The sequence below is a fragment of the Phascolarctos cinereus genome, unplaced genomic scaffold, assembly GCF_003287225.1.
Source record: "Phascolarctos cinereus isolate Bilbo 61053 unplaced genomic scaffold, phaCin_HiC Scaffold_5;HRSCAF=322, whole genome shotgun sequence".
Taxonomy (NCBI): Eukaryota; Metazoa; Chordata; class Mammalia; order Diprotodontia; family Phascolarctidae; genus Phascolarctos; species Phascolarctos cinereus.
In genome coordinates, this window is record NW_027555958.1 from 199,461,939 (window position 1) to 199,474,848 (window position 12,910).

General features: G+C 34.3%; 1 protein-coding gene across 1 annotated transcript in view; it reads left to right on the plus strand.

Annotated features, from left to right (window-relative positions):
* LMBRD1 (LMBR1 domain containing 1) overlaps positions 1–12,910 on the plus strand; it is a 180,398-nt gene that overhangs the window by 15,778 nt on the left and 151,710 nt on the right. The window contains exon 3 of the mRNA XM_021000136.2: positions 2,056–2,116. Coding sequence (XP_020855795.1) covers positions 2,056–2,116 — 61 coding nt within the window. The remainder of the gene's footprint in view (positions 1–2,055; positions 2,117–12,910) is intronic.

A 12,910-nucleotide genomic window follows, 5' to 3' on the forward strand; every position in this document is an offset into this window, starting at 1 on the left:
AAAAACATTGAATTATAGATGCTACTGTTTTAAGATCAATAGAAAGGATATTTTATTTTATTTTCCTTAATATTATTTTATTTTTTTTTCAGTTACATGTAAAGATAGTTTTCAGCATTCATTTTTGTAAAATTTTGAGTTTCAAGTTTTTCTCCTTCTCTCCTTTACCCCAAGACTGCAAGCAATCTGATATAGGTTGTACATGTAGGATCATGTTAAACATGTTTCTGCATTGGTCATGTTGTTGAAAGAAGAATCAGAACAAAAGGGAAAGACCATGAGAAAGAAAAAAAAAAGTGAAAATAGTGTGCTTCGATCTGTGTTCAGAGTCCATAGTTCTTTCTCTGGATGTGGTTAGCATTTTCTATCATGAATCTTTCAGAATTGTGTTGGGTCATTGTATTGCTGAGAAGAGAGAAGTCTATCACAGTTAATCATTGCACAGTGTTGTAGTTGCTGTGTACAGTGTTCTCCTGGTTCTGCTCGTTTCACTCAGCATCAGTTCAAGTCTTTCCAGGTTTTCCTGAAATCCATGTGCTTATCATTTCTTATGGAACAATAGTATTCCATTACATTCATATACCACAACTTTCTCAGCCATTCCACAGTTGATGGGCATCCCCTCAATTTCCAATTCTTTACCACCACAAAAAGAGCTGCTATAAATAATTTTTGTACATTTGGCTCCTTTTCCCTTTTTTTATGGTCTCTTTGGGATACAGACCTAGAAGTGGTATTTTTATAGCTCTTGGGGCACAGTTCCAAATTGTTATCCAGAATGGTTGGATTAGTTCACAATTCCACCAAGAATGCATTAGTGTTCCAATTTTCCCCACATCTTTTCCAACATTTATCATTTTCCTTTTGTGTCATATTAGCCAGTCTGATAGGTGTGAGTGGTACCTCAGAGTTGCTTTAATTTGCATTTCTCTAATAGTGATTTAGAGCACTTTTTCATATGGCTATAAATAGCTTTAATTTCTTCATCTGAAAAGTGCCTGGTCATAACTATAAAGGATATTGTAAAAACAGTTTGTAAATGAGAGAGTAGAAAAGTAGTAAAAAAGAATACTGTCCTTGAAGCCAATAACTGGATTCTATCTCAAGCATAATAAATGATTTTGAGCAAATCATTTTATTTCTCTGAGCCTTAGTTTCTTCATTTCCACATGAAAACAATAGTATTTGCCTTGATTATATCACAGAGTTATTGTGAAGATCAGATAATATAATTATCTGATAATAAATAGCCTTTGAAAATTTTAACACATGTACTTAAAGATAATTTATTAGAAGTAGTTATTAATGCCATAATATTTGAAATTAGCAAAAAAAATTTCTGATTTGTTTTCAAATATTTAATACATTTCGGTGTGAGGAATTTTAAAAGACTGCCAGGTTTTTATGTTTATGAAAGTTCCTTAGTGCCTTTCCCCAATTCCCTTTGTAATGTTTTAAAGGTACAGATTTTTGGATAAATTAGAATGGTACTTATATGATATGCAAGCTCCATAATGCCTGCTTATTGATTGTTATGATAGTAAAGAAGTTTTAGATTAGATGTTAGGCTTATACTTTTGTTGTTACCTTCCTATAGCAGAAAGAGCCCTGGACTGGGAATTGGGAGACCTAGGTTCTTGTTTCAACTCTTTTTAACCTTAGGCAATTGACTTAGCCTTTCTGGATCTTGTTTTCTTACATGTAAAATGAGGAGGTGAATTAGGTTACACCTCAGGTTCTTTTCAGCATTGGTATAATTATTCATTACCCAAGTTGAAAAAATGTGCATTTGAATTAGTCACATTTTAAAAGTTGAAAGTGTAAAAGAATAATATAGATAATGAATGAATTGAAAGGAGTACCTAACAACTGACTTTTTTTCTTACAGATTCCTTTTTTCCCACTTAATGTATGCAACACTATGCCAAAAACAGTTCCAGTTTGTAAATGTTCATGGAAAATTACTTAACTATTCACAAAAACATAATCTTAAATTTTGATATACAAATGAATGTTGCCTAATGAAACATTTCTACTGTTTTCTTTTCTTGTTAGGACTGGGCTAACAGTAATGTTAGTAAACAAATTGAGGACACTGTATTATATGGATATTACAGTAAGTAACTTTTAGTGTTTTATTTACTACTTTTATTGTTCTGTGTCTAAGAAGATTCAAGTTTTTGACTTTTGAATCTTCTAATAATTATTATCTGGTCAAATGTAAGGCAATATTATGTATGAAGTTGCTGTTTCCATGTCTTATACCACAGAAGAAAATAATATAGCTAGGGGCAGCTAGGTGGCGCAGTAGTACTGGCCCTGGAGTCAGGAGGACCTGAGTTCAAATTTGACCTCAGACTTATAGCACTTACTAGCTGTGTGACCCTGGCAAGTCACTTAACTCCAATTGCCTCATCAAAAAGCAATAATAATAATAATAATAATAATAATAATACTATAGCTGTACTGTATAATATTAAGCCTTTAGCCTTCTTACTAAAAAAAAACCATAAACCCAAATTCATCTTTAATGCTTCCTTATTTTCCGTTCAGTTTTATCTTTCTTTTATAAGATACCTAAACTTCAGTTTCTGACTTAAACTTTTGGTTTTCCGAGTCTCTGAAAAGTTGGCTGTATAGGTTTCTCAGTAGTAGCAGCTTTGCTACACTCTATGAGGTCTTCTTATAAGTTCAACTCAAATTAAATTGCTGTAGCAAAAGATGAAGTGGGAAAAGACCTTACTTTGTTCTATTCCTTGCTGTTTTGTGAGGTTTTGAATATATTGGGTACTTTTTTCATATTCTCTTATGCCAAGTAATAAGAAAAAGTATTTGCTAGCAAACAAGGTACAAGAGAATTTTCAGATGTGGAAGTTCATAAAAATGAAGTAGCAAAACTTGGTGATCAAAAGTTTGAATAATGAAATCTGCCGTTAAGAGAAAAATGGCAAAGTTGGATAATGGGGAGATTTTAGAAAAAAATAAAGGAGGCGGGTAATATCTTGGTAGCCATGTTGTCTAGCTTACTTTTTTTTTTCCTAGCTTACTTTTTAAGCCTCTATAGGCAGGGCATAATAACCAGTTTCAGATGTGTGATATTTAGCAAAAGGCACAAATGAAAGTAGATGCTCGAAGTCTCAGGGTGGTTTGCATGATTAATTGAGAGTGACAGTTTCTTAAAATTTTATGATTGTGAATAATTATTTTTAGGGTCACTTTAAAATTTTTTTCCTCAGGTCAGAAATCCATGTATATCCCCTGTTAAGTTGAAAGGATAATAAACTCTTTTTTTCTCTCACTTTTGCATTTTCCTTCATTTAATAAACTATAAAGACTATATACAAATAAAAGCAGGCTTCTTAGCTTTGCTTTCTGGAGGTAAGAAATGGCCTTTTATATCAGCCAGTTTAGTAGATATGGACAAGGCTGATTTGTGTTTTGTTTCATGTTTTCAAATAGTTTTGGAATTGTTCATGGTTTTCTTATTTAGAGTAAATAGGCCTTAAGTAAAAATTGTGATTGTTTTTGATAGTAGGTATATTTCAGTTTTAAGACAAAATAAGAAACTGCTAATGCTTCAGATGATTTATAATTTTTTATTTCTGATAAAGAGCAAAGTATGTGATGATTGTTTTAAGTTTGAAATTCACATTAAAAATCTCTTAAATTGACAATGTAGAAAGCTTTTATGTCTTTACAAAATCAAGAAATCAACAAGCATTTGTTAAGTACCTACTATGTGCCAAATATTGCTATGTGCTGGAGACTCGAAGACAAAAAAATGAAACAATTCTTTCCTTCAGAGAATTTAGGGCAGCTAGGTGGCACTATGGATAGAGCACTGGTCCTGGAAGTCAGAAATACCTGCATTCAAATGCAACCTCAGACACTTATCAGGTGTGCGACCCTAGGCAAGTCTCTTATTCCTATTTGCCTTGGTTTCCTTATCTGTATAATAGCTGGAGAAGAAATGGCAAACCACTCCATTATCTTTGCCAAGAAAATCCTAGATGGGCCATGGGGAGTTTGATGTGACTGAAACAACTTAACAACAACAAAGAATTTACATAGGATATAGATATATAAATATATGTAAACAAGCATGCATACACACACTTTTGGAAGGAGTGAAAGAAAGCACTGTAACTGTGGGGATCAGGAAAGACTTCGTGTATAAGGTGTCATTTGAGCAGTTTTGAGGGAAAAGGGGAATTCTGAGAAATGGAGGTGAGATGGGAGTAAATTCCAGCATGGTTGACAGCTACTGAAAAATCTGGGAGAAGGAGCTCTGTGTGTGAGGAACAGCTGAAGGCCAGTTTGGCTGGACTGAGCAGTATGGGAAGGGGGAAGCAATTTATAATATGGCTGAAAAGGTAGATTGGCACTAGTGAAGGTCTTTAGAAGCTAAACTGAGAAGCCTACCTTGACCCTAGAGGCATTAGGGAGCCATTGAAATTGATTGGATAGAGAAGTGACATTGTCACACCTGCACTTTAGGAAAATTACTTTGGCAGCTTGTGTGGAGATCTGATCATATTTGTAAGTACCCCTTGAATTTTAATTCTAGCTGCTGATATACTAAATATTATATTATAGAAGTTTAATGCTTATCCCCTTTCTATCCTTTTTTCATCTAGAATGTAGTAGAGACAATACATTTCATTATTTTCCTTGGTGCTAATTTTGTTAAACCTGTATTGTTAATATGTAGATCATTCTTGATGAATACTTTTAACATGTTATAAAATCTCTCAAAAAACTTTTTATTTATATCACTAACATTTCTGAGAGCCATAAACAAAGAATAAAAAGAAATCTATATAGTGATACTAACTGACCAACTCTCAAACAAATCCGAAAAGTGTATGAAATGTTACATGTCTGTAGTCCACCATCTTTGCAAAGAAGGGAGGGAGGTGCTTTTTCTTATCTCCTTTCTAGGGTCAAGCTTGTTTTTGGTTTTTTCCATTTTATAGCAATCTCATTTTCTCTCCCTCTCACCTTTCTCCTTCCTCATCTGCTTTAAAAACAACAACAAACAATACCTTTTTAAAAAAGGAAAAATAAATTCCTATATTGACCATTTCAAAAAAATTAATTTATCATCGTGCACCCTGAGTCTGTCACCTCTCTGACAGGATGTGGGTAGCATGGGTCATCATCTTTCCTCTGGAATTAAAGTTGGTCATTGCTTTGATCCAAGTTAAGTCTTTCAAAATTGTTTGTTTTGACACTGTTATTATTGTATAAAAATCGTATTGTATAAAAATTGTTCTCCTGCGTCTAATCCCTTGGTATTATTTCATAGAGCTCCTCCCAGATTTGTTTGAAACTGCCTGTTTCATCATTTCTTATAGCACATATATTCCATTATATTCATATAGAAAAATTTGTTCAGCCATTCCCTAACTGATGAGTATTCCCTTATTTTCTAGTTCTTTACCATGACAAAAATAGCTTTATAATTATATTTACAAGATTTTGAATTCCAGATTTTTCTCCCTCCCTCTCTCCCCTTCTCTCTTCCTAAAATGGTAAGCAATTTGATATGTGTACAATTGTGTAAAACTCATTTTCCTTTTTTGTGAACTTTGTTGATCTTATGGATATGAGGTAGAATCTCTGAGTTCCTTTTATTTACGTTTCACTAATTATTAGTGATTTGGAGAATTTTTTTTTTGTAGCTATTGCTAACTTTAATTGCTTCATTAGAAATCAAGGTGTTCATATACCTTGTCCATAACAGTTAGAGCAAGGGTGGGGAACCTGTAGCCTTGAGGCCCCATGTGGCCTTCTAGGTCCTTGGGTGTGACCTTTTTACTAAGTCCAACTTTACCAAACAAATCCTTTTATTACGGAGATTTGTTCTGTGAAGTTTGGATTCAGTCAGAGGGCTATACTTGAGGACCTAGAAGGCCACGTGTGGTCTTGAGGCCCCAGATTCCCCATCTCTGAATTAAAGTTGGCTTATATTCCTATGAATTTGAATCAAGATTAATTTAAAAGTACTTGTTGAGAAAAAAGCTTGAATCAGTTCCTTATTTGTCAGTATCCTTATACAACTAGACCCTTATAAGAGACACTAGTATCAAACATTTCTCTTACCTACTTCCTTTCAAATTTCAGCTGCATTGTCTTTGTTTCTGCAAACATTTTTAAGTTTTATGCATTAAAATTGTCCGTTTATTTTTAAGGTCCTATCTGTCCTTTAATCATGAATTCTTTGGTTATTATAATTGCACATTATTTTATTTCATTTAAAAATACCATTTTAACTCATGCTTTAAAGTGAACTTTATTTCTTGGAGTTAAGATATTATTAAATTCACTACAAATTTATCATATTATTTAAGGAATTTATTCAAATGTTTAGTCTATGGATACCTAACAATAATATCTGCCTCAATTTAAGATAAACATGTTGAAAAATTTTGAATTTACACAAAAGATAGCAGTAATTTTTTAATTTTTATCTTGGCAGAGGATTCTTTTAAATAGCCAGTTTGACAGCATATTTAAATTGACTTGATTTGCAAAAATTGAATTTTAAATACATGTATTACATAAAGGTGTAGTTATATAGTGGTATTAATTATGCTTATGGCTTAGGATATCTGAGTAGATCAGACACTTAAGAGAAGAGAAAAAAAAGGACTAACATTGGTATAGGTATGAATGAAACTTAATTTAGCCTCTGATAGTCCTCATTATTTCCAGCCTTTCAATTTGTGAAATACTACAACAATGTGGGTACTCCCTCCTATGATGTAGATCATAACCTATGTCTACCCTCTCATCAGTGTCCTCCTATGTAATCCTCTAAAGAAGGTCTACTCAGTGTACTTGGGACCTTTTTTTTAGTTCTCTTGGTATTGCATGTATACCAGTGGAGATGTTGGATAGTCTAGTGAGTATCCTTTGCTTTTGCCTGTATGATCTATCTACCTTTTCTGCTTTCATTTAGGCTCATAGATTACACAGGAAGCTGCATAGGTGTATAAATACCTTCCCTGGAATAAATAAAGAGGACCTGAGCTCAGATCTGGCTTCATACACTTACTAGCTGTGTGACCCTGGGCAAGTCACTTAATGCTGGTTGCCTCCAAGATTTTTTTTTTACCTCAGAGATCATCTGATGCTCTCAAATAGGCAAATGAAGAAACTTATGCCTTGAAAGGATAAGTGATATGCCCAAGGACACAACTGGTATGCAGTAGATAGAACCAGCATTCAGACCAGGTCTTCTGACCCCAGGTCCATTATTCTTTCTACTATACCAAATTGCTTTTCTTTTACTGAAACAGATCTCATTAGTGTGGGTACTCTTTTCTTAAAGTGCAGATCTGAACCTGACTTTTCCCATCCTATATAACTCTGGTCCGTGTCTTTATGTACATTCTCTACAGGGGATCTACCTAATGTGATTGGGAAACTTTAGATCTCTTGACATTGCCTAGGTAGAAGTGGAGCATGAAGTTGTATTAGTAGTCTGTTCATGCCAACCACCTGTCTTTCCTTGATGCTTTGAGTGACCAACTTTAATTCTTTGGAAACTGTGACATTCTATGACTTAGAGCCTTGGGTTATTTCTGGAAGAATATCATTATGAAACAGTAGGTCTTTGTTTTACATAGGAGCTTAGGGTCTTTAAAATCAATGTGCAATTCCTCAAATTGATCCAGTCTGTTTTCTCTTCCTGTTGTATTCTGGGCCCACCTCACTGTTGGTTTGTAACATTTGTCCAAAATATATGCAGGATGTCCTAGAAGTGTTAGTGCAGTTTTAAGCTTTAATAGCTTTTGTTTTAGCTTAAACAGCTTAAAATAGTGCGAACATTTTTTGGAGCATCCTGTATGTGCCAGTGGTTCATTCAGCTGCATATCAAATTTGGACAAAAAGCATTCTGTATTGGCTTTTTTTTCCCTTTGTGGATAGTAAAGCCAAATTCTTAAGTGCCCATGAAATTCACTTAGGAGTCAGTATTAATATTTGGGGGCTTGATGCAATCAGCGTAATGTCTTCTGCAAGTAGTAGGTAATGTTTTCTGCAAATAGTAGCATCTAGATGACTTCACCTAGTCTAGGGAAGCAGTCTTTCATTTGAAATCTTCTCTGCCCCTGACAAACACCTTTGGCAAACAAAGACTGTCCTGTTTTTGCCTTGACTGTTTTAATCAGAGTATCATGAGGCCAATTCTCTGTATCTTTAAGAGAATTTATATGACTGACATGCAGAAGAGAACCTTTAGGTGGCCTTTTTATTCCACCAAATTAAGGGCTTTTTCACAATTAACAAACAATAATCACAGGGGTATCCAATATTTTTAATTACTTTCAGTCACTTATTTTATGGAAAAAGATATGACGTGCTATAGAATATGAGTAGTAGCAGTGGGAATGGACTTAAAAGAAGTTATAAAAATTGATAAGAATTGGAGATTTAATTCAGCTGTCAAACACATATATGTAGCCTACAACATTCCTGAACCAGATTAAAATATACTTGAGAAGTATCAAACAAAACAAATGAAAATACAATAAAACATAGATAATGCTAATATGGGCTTTTCTAAGTCAGTATGGAACCCAGAGGGATCCTTTTGTAAAGATTAATGCCTCCCTTCCTCCCTGCCAAAATTGACCAATTTTCTTTTTTTTTTTAGTAGATTTAAATATTTTATTTTTTTCCAATTACATGTAAAAACAATTTTTAATGTTTGGTTTTTAAACTTTTGATTTCCAAATTATCTTCTTCCCTACCTCACATCCTCTTGTCTCCCGTTATTGAGAAGGCAAGCAGTTTGATGTTGGTTATACATGTTCAATTGTCTTCAGTCGTATCTGACTCCCTGTGACCCTGTTGCAGGTTTTCCTGGCAAAGAAACTAAAGTGGTTTGCCATTTTCTTCTTCAGCTCATTTTACAGATGATGAAACTAAGGCAAACAGGGTTAAATGACTTGGCCATGGTCACACAGCTAGTAAGTGTTTGAGTCTGGATTTTAACTCAGGTAGAGCAATCTTCCTGACTCCAGATCTGGCACTCTATCCTCTGTGCCACCCAGCTGCCCAGGTTATACATGTGCAGTCATGGAAAACATATTTCCACATTAGTCATCTTGTCACAGACCAGCCTCCCCCCCCCAAAAAAAAAAACCCAAGAAAAATAAAGTTTAAAAAAGTATGCTTTGATCTGCATTCAGGCTCCATTAATTCTTTCTCTGCGGGTGGATAGCATTTTTGTCGATAACTTCTTCAGAATTGTATTGTTGAGAACAGCAAAGTCTTTCACAGGTGATTATCATATAGTGTTGCTGTTATTGTGTACACTGTTCTCCTGGTTTGGTCACTTCACTTTGCATCAGTTCATGTAAGTTTTTCCTGGTTTTTCAGAAAGCATCCTGCTAATCATTTCTTATAGTGTAACAGTTTTCCTTCACACTCATATGCCACTTCTTCTGAGTTTGTGTTTTGATCTTCCCTGTTACTAAAGTAACTTTCTATGGTGGGATTCTTTTGTTGTTTTTATTGTTGTGTGATCATTTTTCCAGCCAATTTCTTGACTTTTAACTTTATATTAAAGTTGGGCTCTGCTCCTGGGGTGAAGCACTGTTTCAAGCTTCATGTTTTTTATGCTGTTGTTTTTAGAACTCATTCTGGGAATCTGTAATTTTTCAATACTACCAGGGTGGTATGATCTAAGGAAAGATGTGGTCACTGCTCTCCTGGCCTGTGTTCTGGTCAGTGAGTGACCACAAGTACTTTTTTCCATCCTCGATCTGTAACTAAGGTCTCTACTCTTCTATGGCTGCATATTCAAGTGTGCCAGTGCTCCTCCTCACCCAGAACCTCCGACCCAAAACAGAGTCCTGCACCCAGTGCTGGCAAAGGGTCCCTTGTTATCTCCTTCTGACAAGTTGTCTGACCCCCCTTACTGTCTATAGGCTGAGAGCTCTGGAAGACTACATCAAGGCCTGCTCCTGGCTTGCCAGGGTGTGCCCTACACTGGACTGCACTCCACTCTCACCTGTACCGACCATTTATGTTGTCTTGGGCTGGAAAATTATTTAATCCCATCTTTTTGTTGGTTCTGCTGCTCCAGAATTCATTTTGAGGTGTTCTTTTAAATTTGAGGTGTTTGGAGGGAATTTGAAAGAGCGCCAGATGTGTTCCTGCCATTACTCTGCAGTCTTGGCTCCACTACCCAACCTGGTTCATTATAATTTTTCAATATTCAGTTTCTATTATTTTGAAGTCATTATTCTTTCCGTTTAAATTATTGTCATCTTATGCATATGTTGTCGTGTGTATTGTTTTGCTGACTCTGTTTGCATCATTTTGCATCAGTTAATGTAAATCTTTGTTTTTTCATGTTAATCGCATTGGACATTTCTAATGTGTAGTATTCTGTTACATTCATGTACCACTACTTGTTTAGCCATCTCTCAATCAATGATATTAACTTAAAAGTTGAGTAGTGGTTTTGTTGTTACAATTGTATGATACTCTGAAGTAAATGACAAATAATTTGCAATAATACTTAAAATAAAAGCCATTATTCTTATTGCTAAGGTTTTCATAAAATAGGATTAGGAAACTGAAACTTATGTTTCTCTTATTTGTACTATCATATTATAATTTTACATTATTCTTTCTCTTTACTCTTAAATATTTTCTTTACAGTTATCTCCTAGTGTTATGAGTAGTAAAATAATGATCTAGGCCTTGTCGTAGTTGGAAATTGTATAGTGTAAAATTCTATTTAAGATTTATTAAAGTGTTTGGATCATTAAATAGAAAGCTTAAATAATGAAATAGAAATCAAGTTTAAAAATTCTTCCACGTTCAAATAGAATGAACAACTTCTATTGAGAAGTATTTGGTATTCGACCATTTATGTTGCATTTGGGAGAGCCCTTCTGTTTTAAAATTCATTTTAGATGAGAATCTCATGTGAAATTAATAAAAGCAGATCTCATTTAGGGGGAGTACTTTTAGAGATTTAAATTGTGATGTTGAAATGAGATGTAAATGGAAATAAGAGCAGGGAGCAAAAGAAATCATGAGAGTACAATTGAAAATGGAAATTTAACAGATTGTCTGGCTTAAGACTTCTTTCTGTTTCCTTTAAATTACCAATTATTCAAGTATATAGATATAAATTATTTTCTTTTGGACTAGAATAATTAGTGTCTGTTCTTTTGAGACAATATAGTTAGGACTCTTTGTTTTTCTTTGTCTCTCATCTCCATTTGAGAGCTTGACTGTTCAAGAGGATGTGTTAGTTGACCCAGGATGTTTTAACTAGGAGGACTTAAGATATTCAGGTATTAAAAAATGAAGCTGATTTGACATTCAAAAATTGGCATTTTCTCAGTTTTTTTTGGCTTTAAGTTTTACGGAAATTACTATGTGAAACACCAAGTTAGAAGTTAATATATAAAATCACCAGGTATGAAAGAATTCAGTAGAATCACAGAACTGGAAATTCAAAGGAAAAAAAAAAACAACTTTTCAGTATGGGCGAGTTGGAGTCAGACTTGGAGGAATTGATTTTCATTCTGAGAGATACCTGAGGGTCATCTACATAGGTGGTCTTGAAAGGAAGAGATTGGAGAGTGTTTGTTAGCATTTCTCATTTTATATGTCACATATGTCTTTGCCAACTACCGGTGTTTCCTCTATGATGCCAGTGCCAGCTTTGGATTGAAGAGAGAAGCAGAGCTAACTCTGGACATAAGAATATGTAGATTTTAGGTAAAATGACCTTCAACAGTCCAGATTGCTTGTTGAGTTAAAAGTATCATTCACTTTATAAGAGAATTCCTTGTATGTATTTGTGTAAAGATTGTTATTCTCTTTTTTTTAAGCTACTGTGTTAGTGCAAAGGTAGGTCTTTCCTCCCAAAATATCTACTTTGTATAAAACCTGAATATAGTCTACAATTAGTGTTATTTTCAGTATCCCTGGAGACACATATGTGTGTATGTCTATATAAGCATTTGTGTGTGTGTCTCCCTTTGAGAGAACTTTTTTAATGGTATAATCTATATAGTTAAGGGTAACCACAGCAATATAGTAGGTGGCTAGAACCTTAATGCTTTGTATTTTAGAGGATAGAAATATAGGGAAAACTCACTTTATTTTTTGATCTAACTAGTAGAAATTACTCAATTGTTGAGATCCAGTGTGTGGTAACTTAAAAAAAATCAGTGAGCGGTTATTAAAAACTTATTTTATATAAAGCCTTATGCTAGACTCTGGGGATGCACAGACAAAATGAAAGTCAGTACCTGCCTCAAAAGAGCTAAAAACTAGATTTATACTGAGGAGGCATTATAAATGCTGCCCAAGTTAAGTCGTTAATGCTAACACTAAATTTTATCCAATTTAAATAGAAATTATAAATAAAAAAAATACTTGTTTTTTATAATCTCATTCAATCTAAAAACTGACCCAGAACTTGTTTAAAAAGATTTGAATTAATGTTGAAGTCATCACCATCCTCTTAGTTGCCAGTGCTGAAAACCCAAGAGTCATCCTCCCCTTCTCACTCCTCTTTTCTTCTCTAACACTGCCACCACTTTGGGGCAGGCCCTAATCACCTCATACCTAGACTTTACAGTAGTGTCTTCCTGCTTCCAGTCTCTCCTTGCTTCAGTCCATCTTCTACTCAGTTGCCAAAGTGACCTACTTAAAAGTTCAAGTCTGAACATTTCAGCACCTAATTCAGTAAACTCCCTATTACCTCCAGGATCAAATTTAAAATCCTGTTTGACATTGAGACCTTGATAACCCTAGTTCCTTCTGCCTTTTTCAGTCGTCTTATGTTTTCCTTTTTACATACTCTTCAATCCAGGCCTCCTTGCTGTTTCTTGAATGTGACACTCCAAATTCTATCTTTTGATGCATT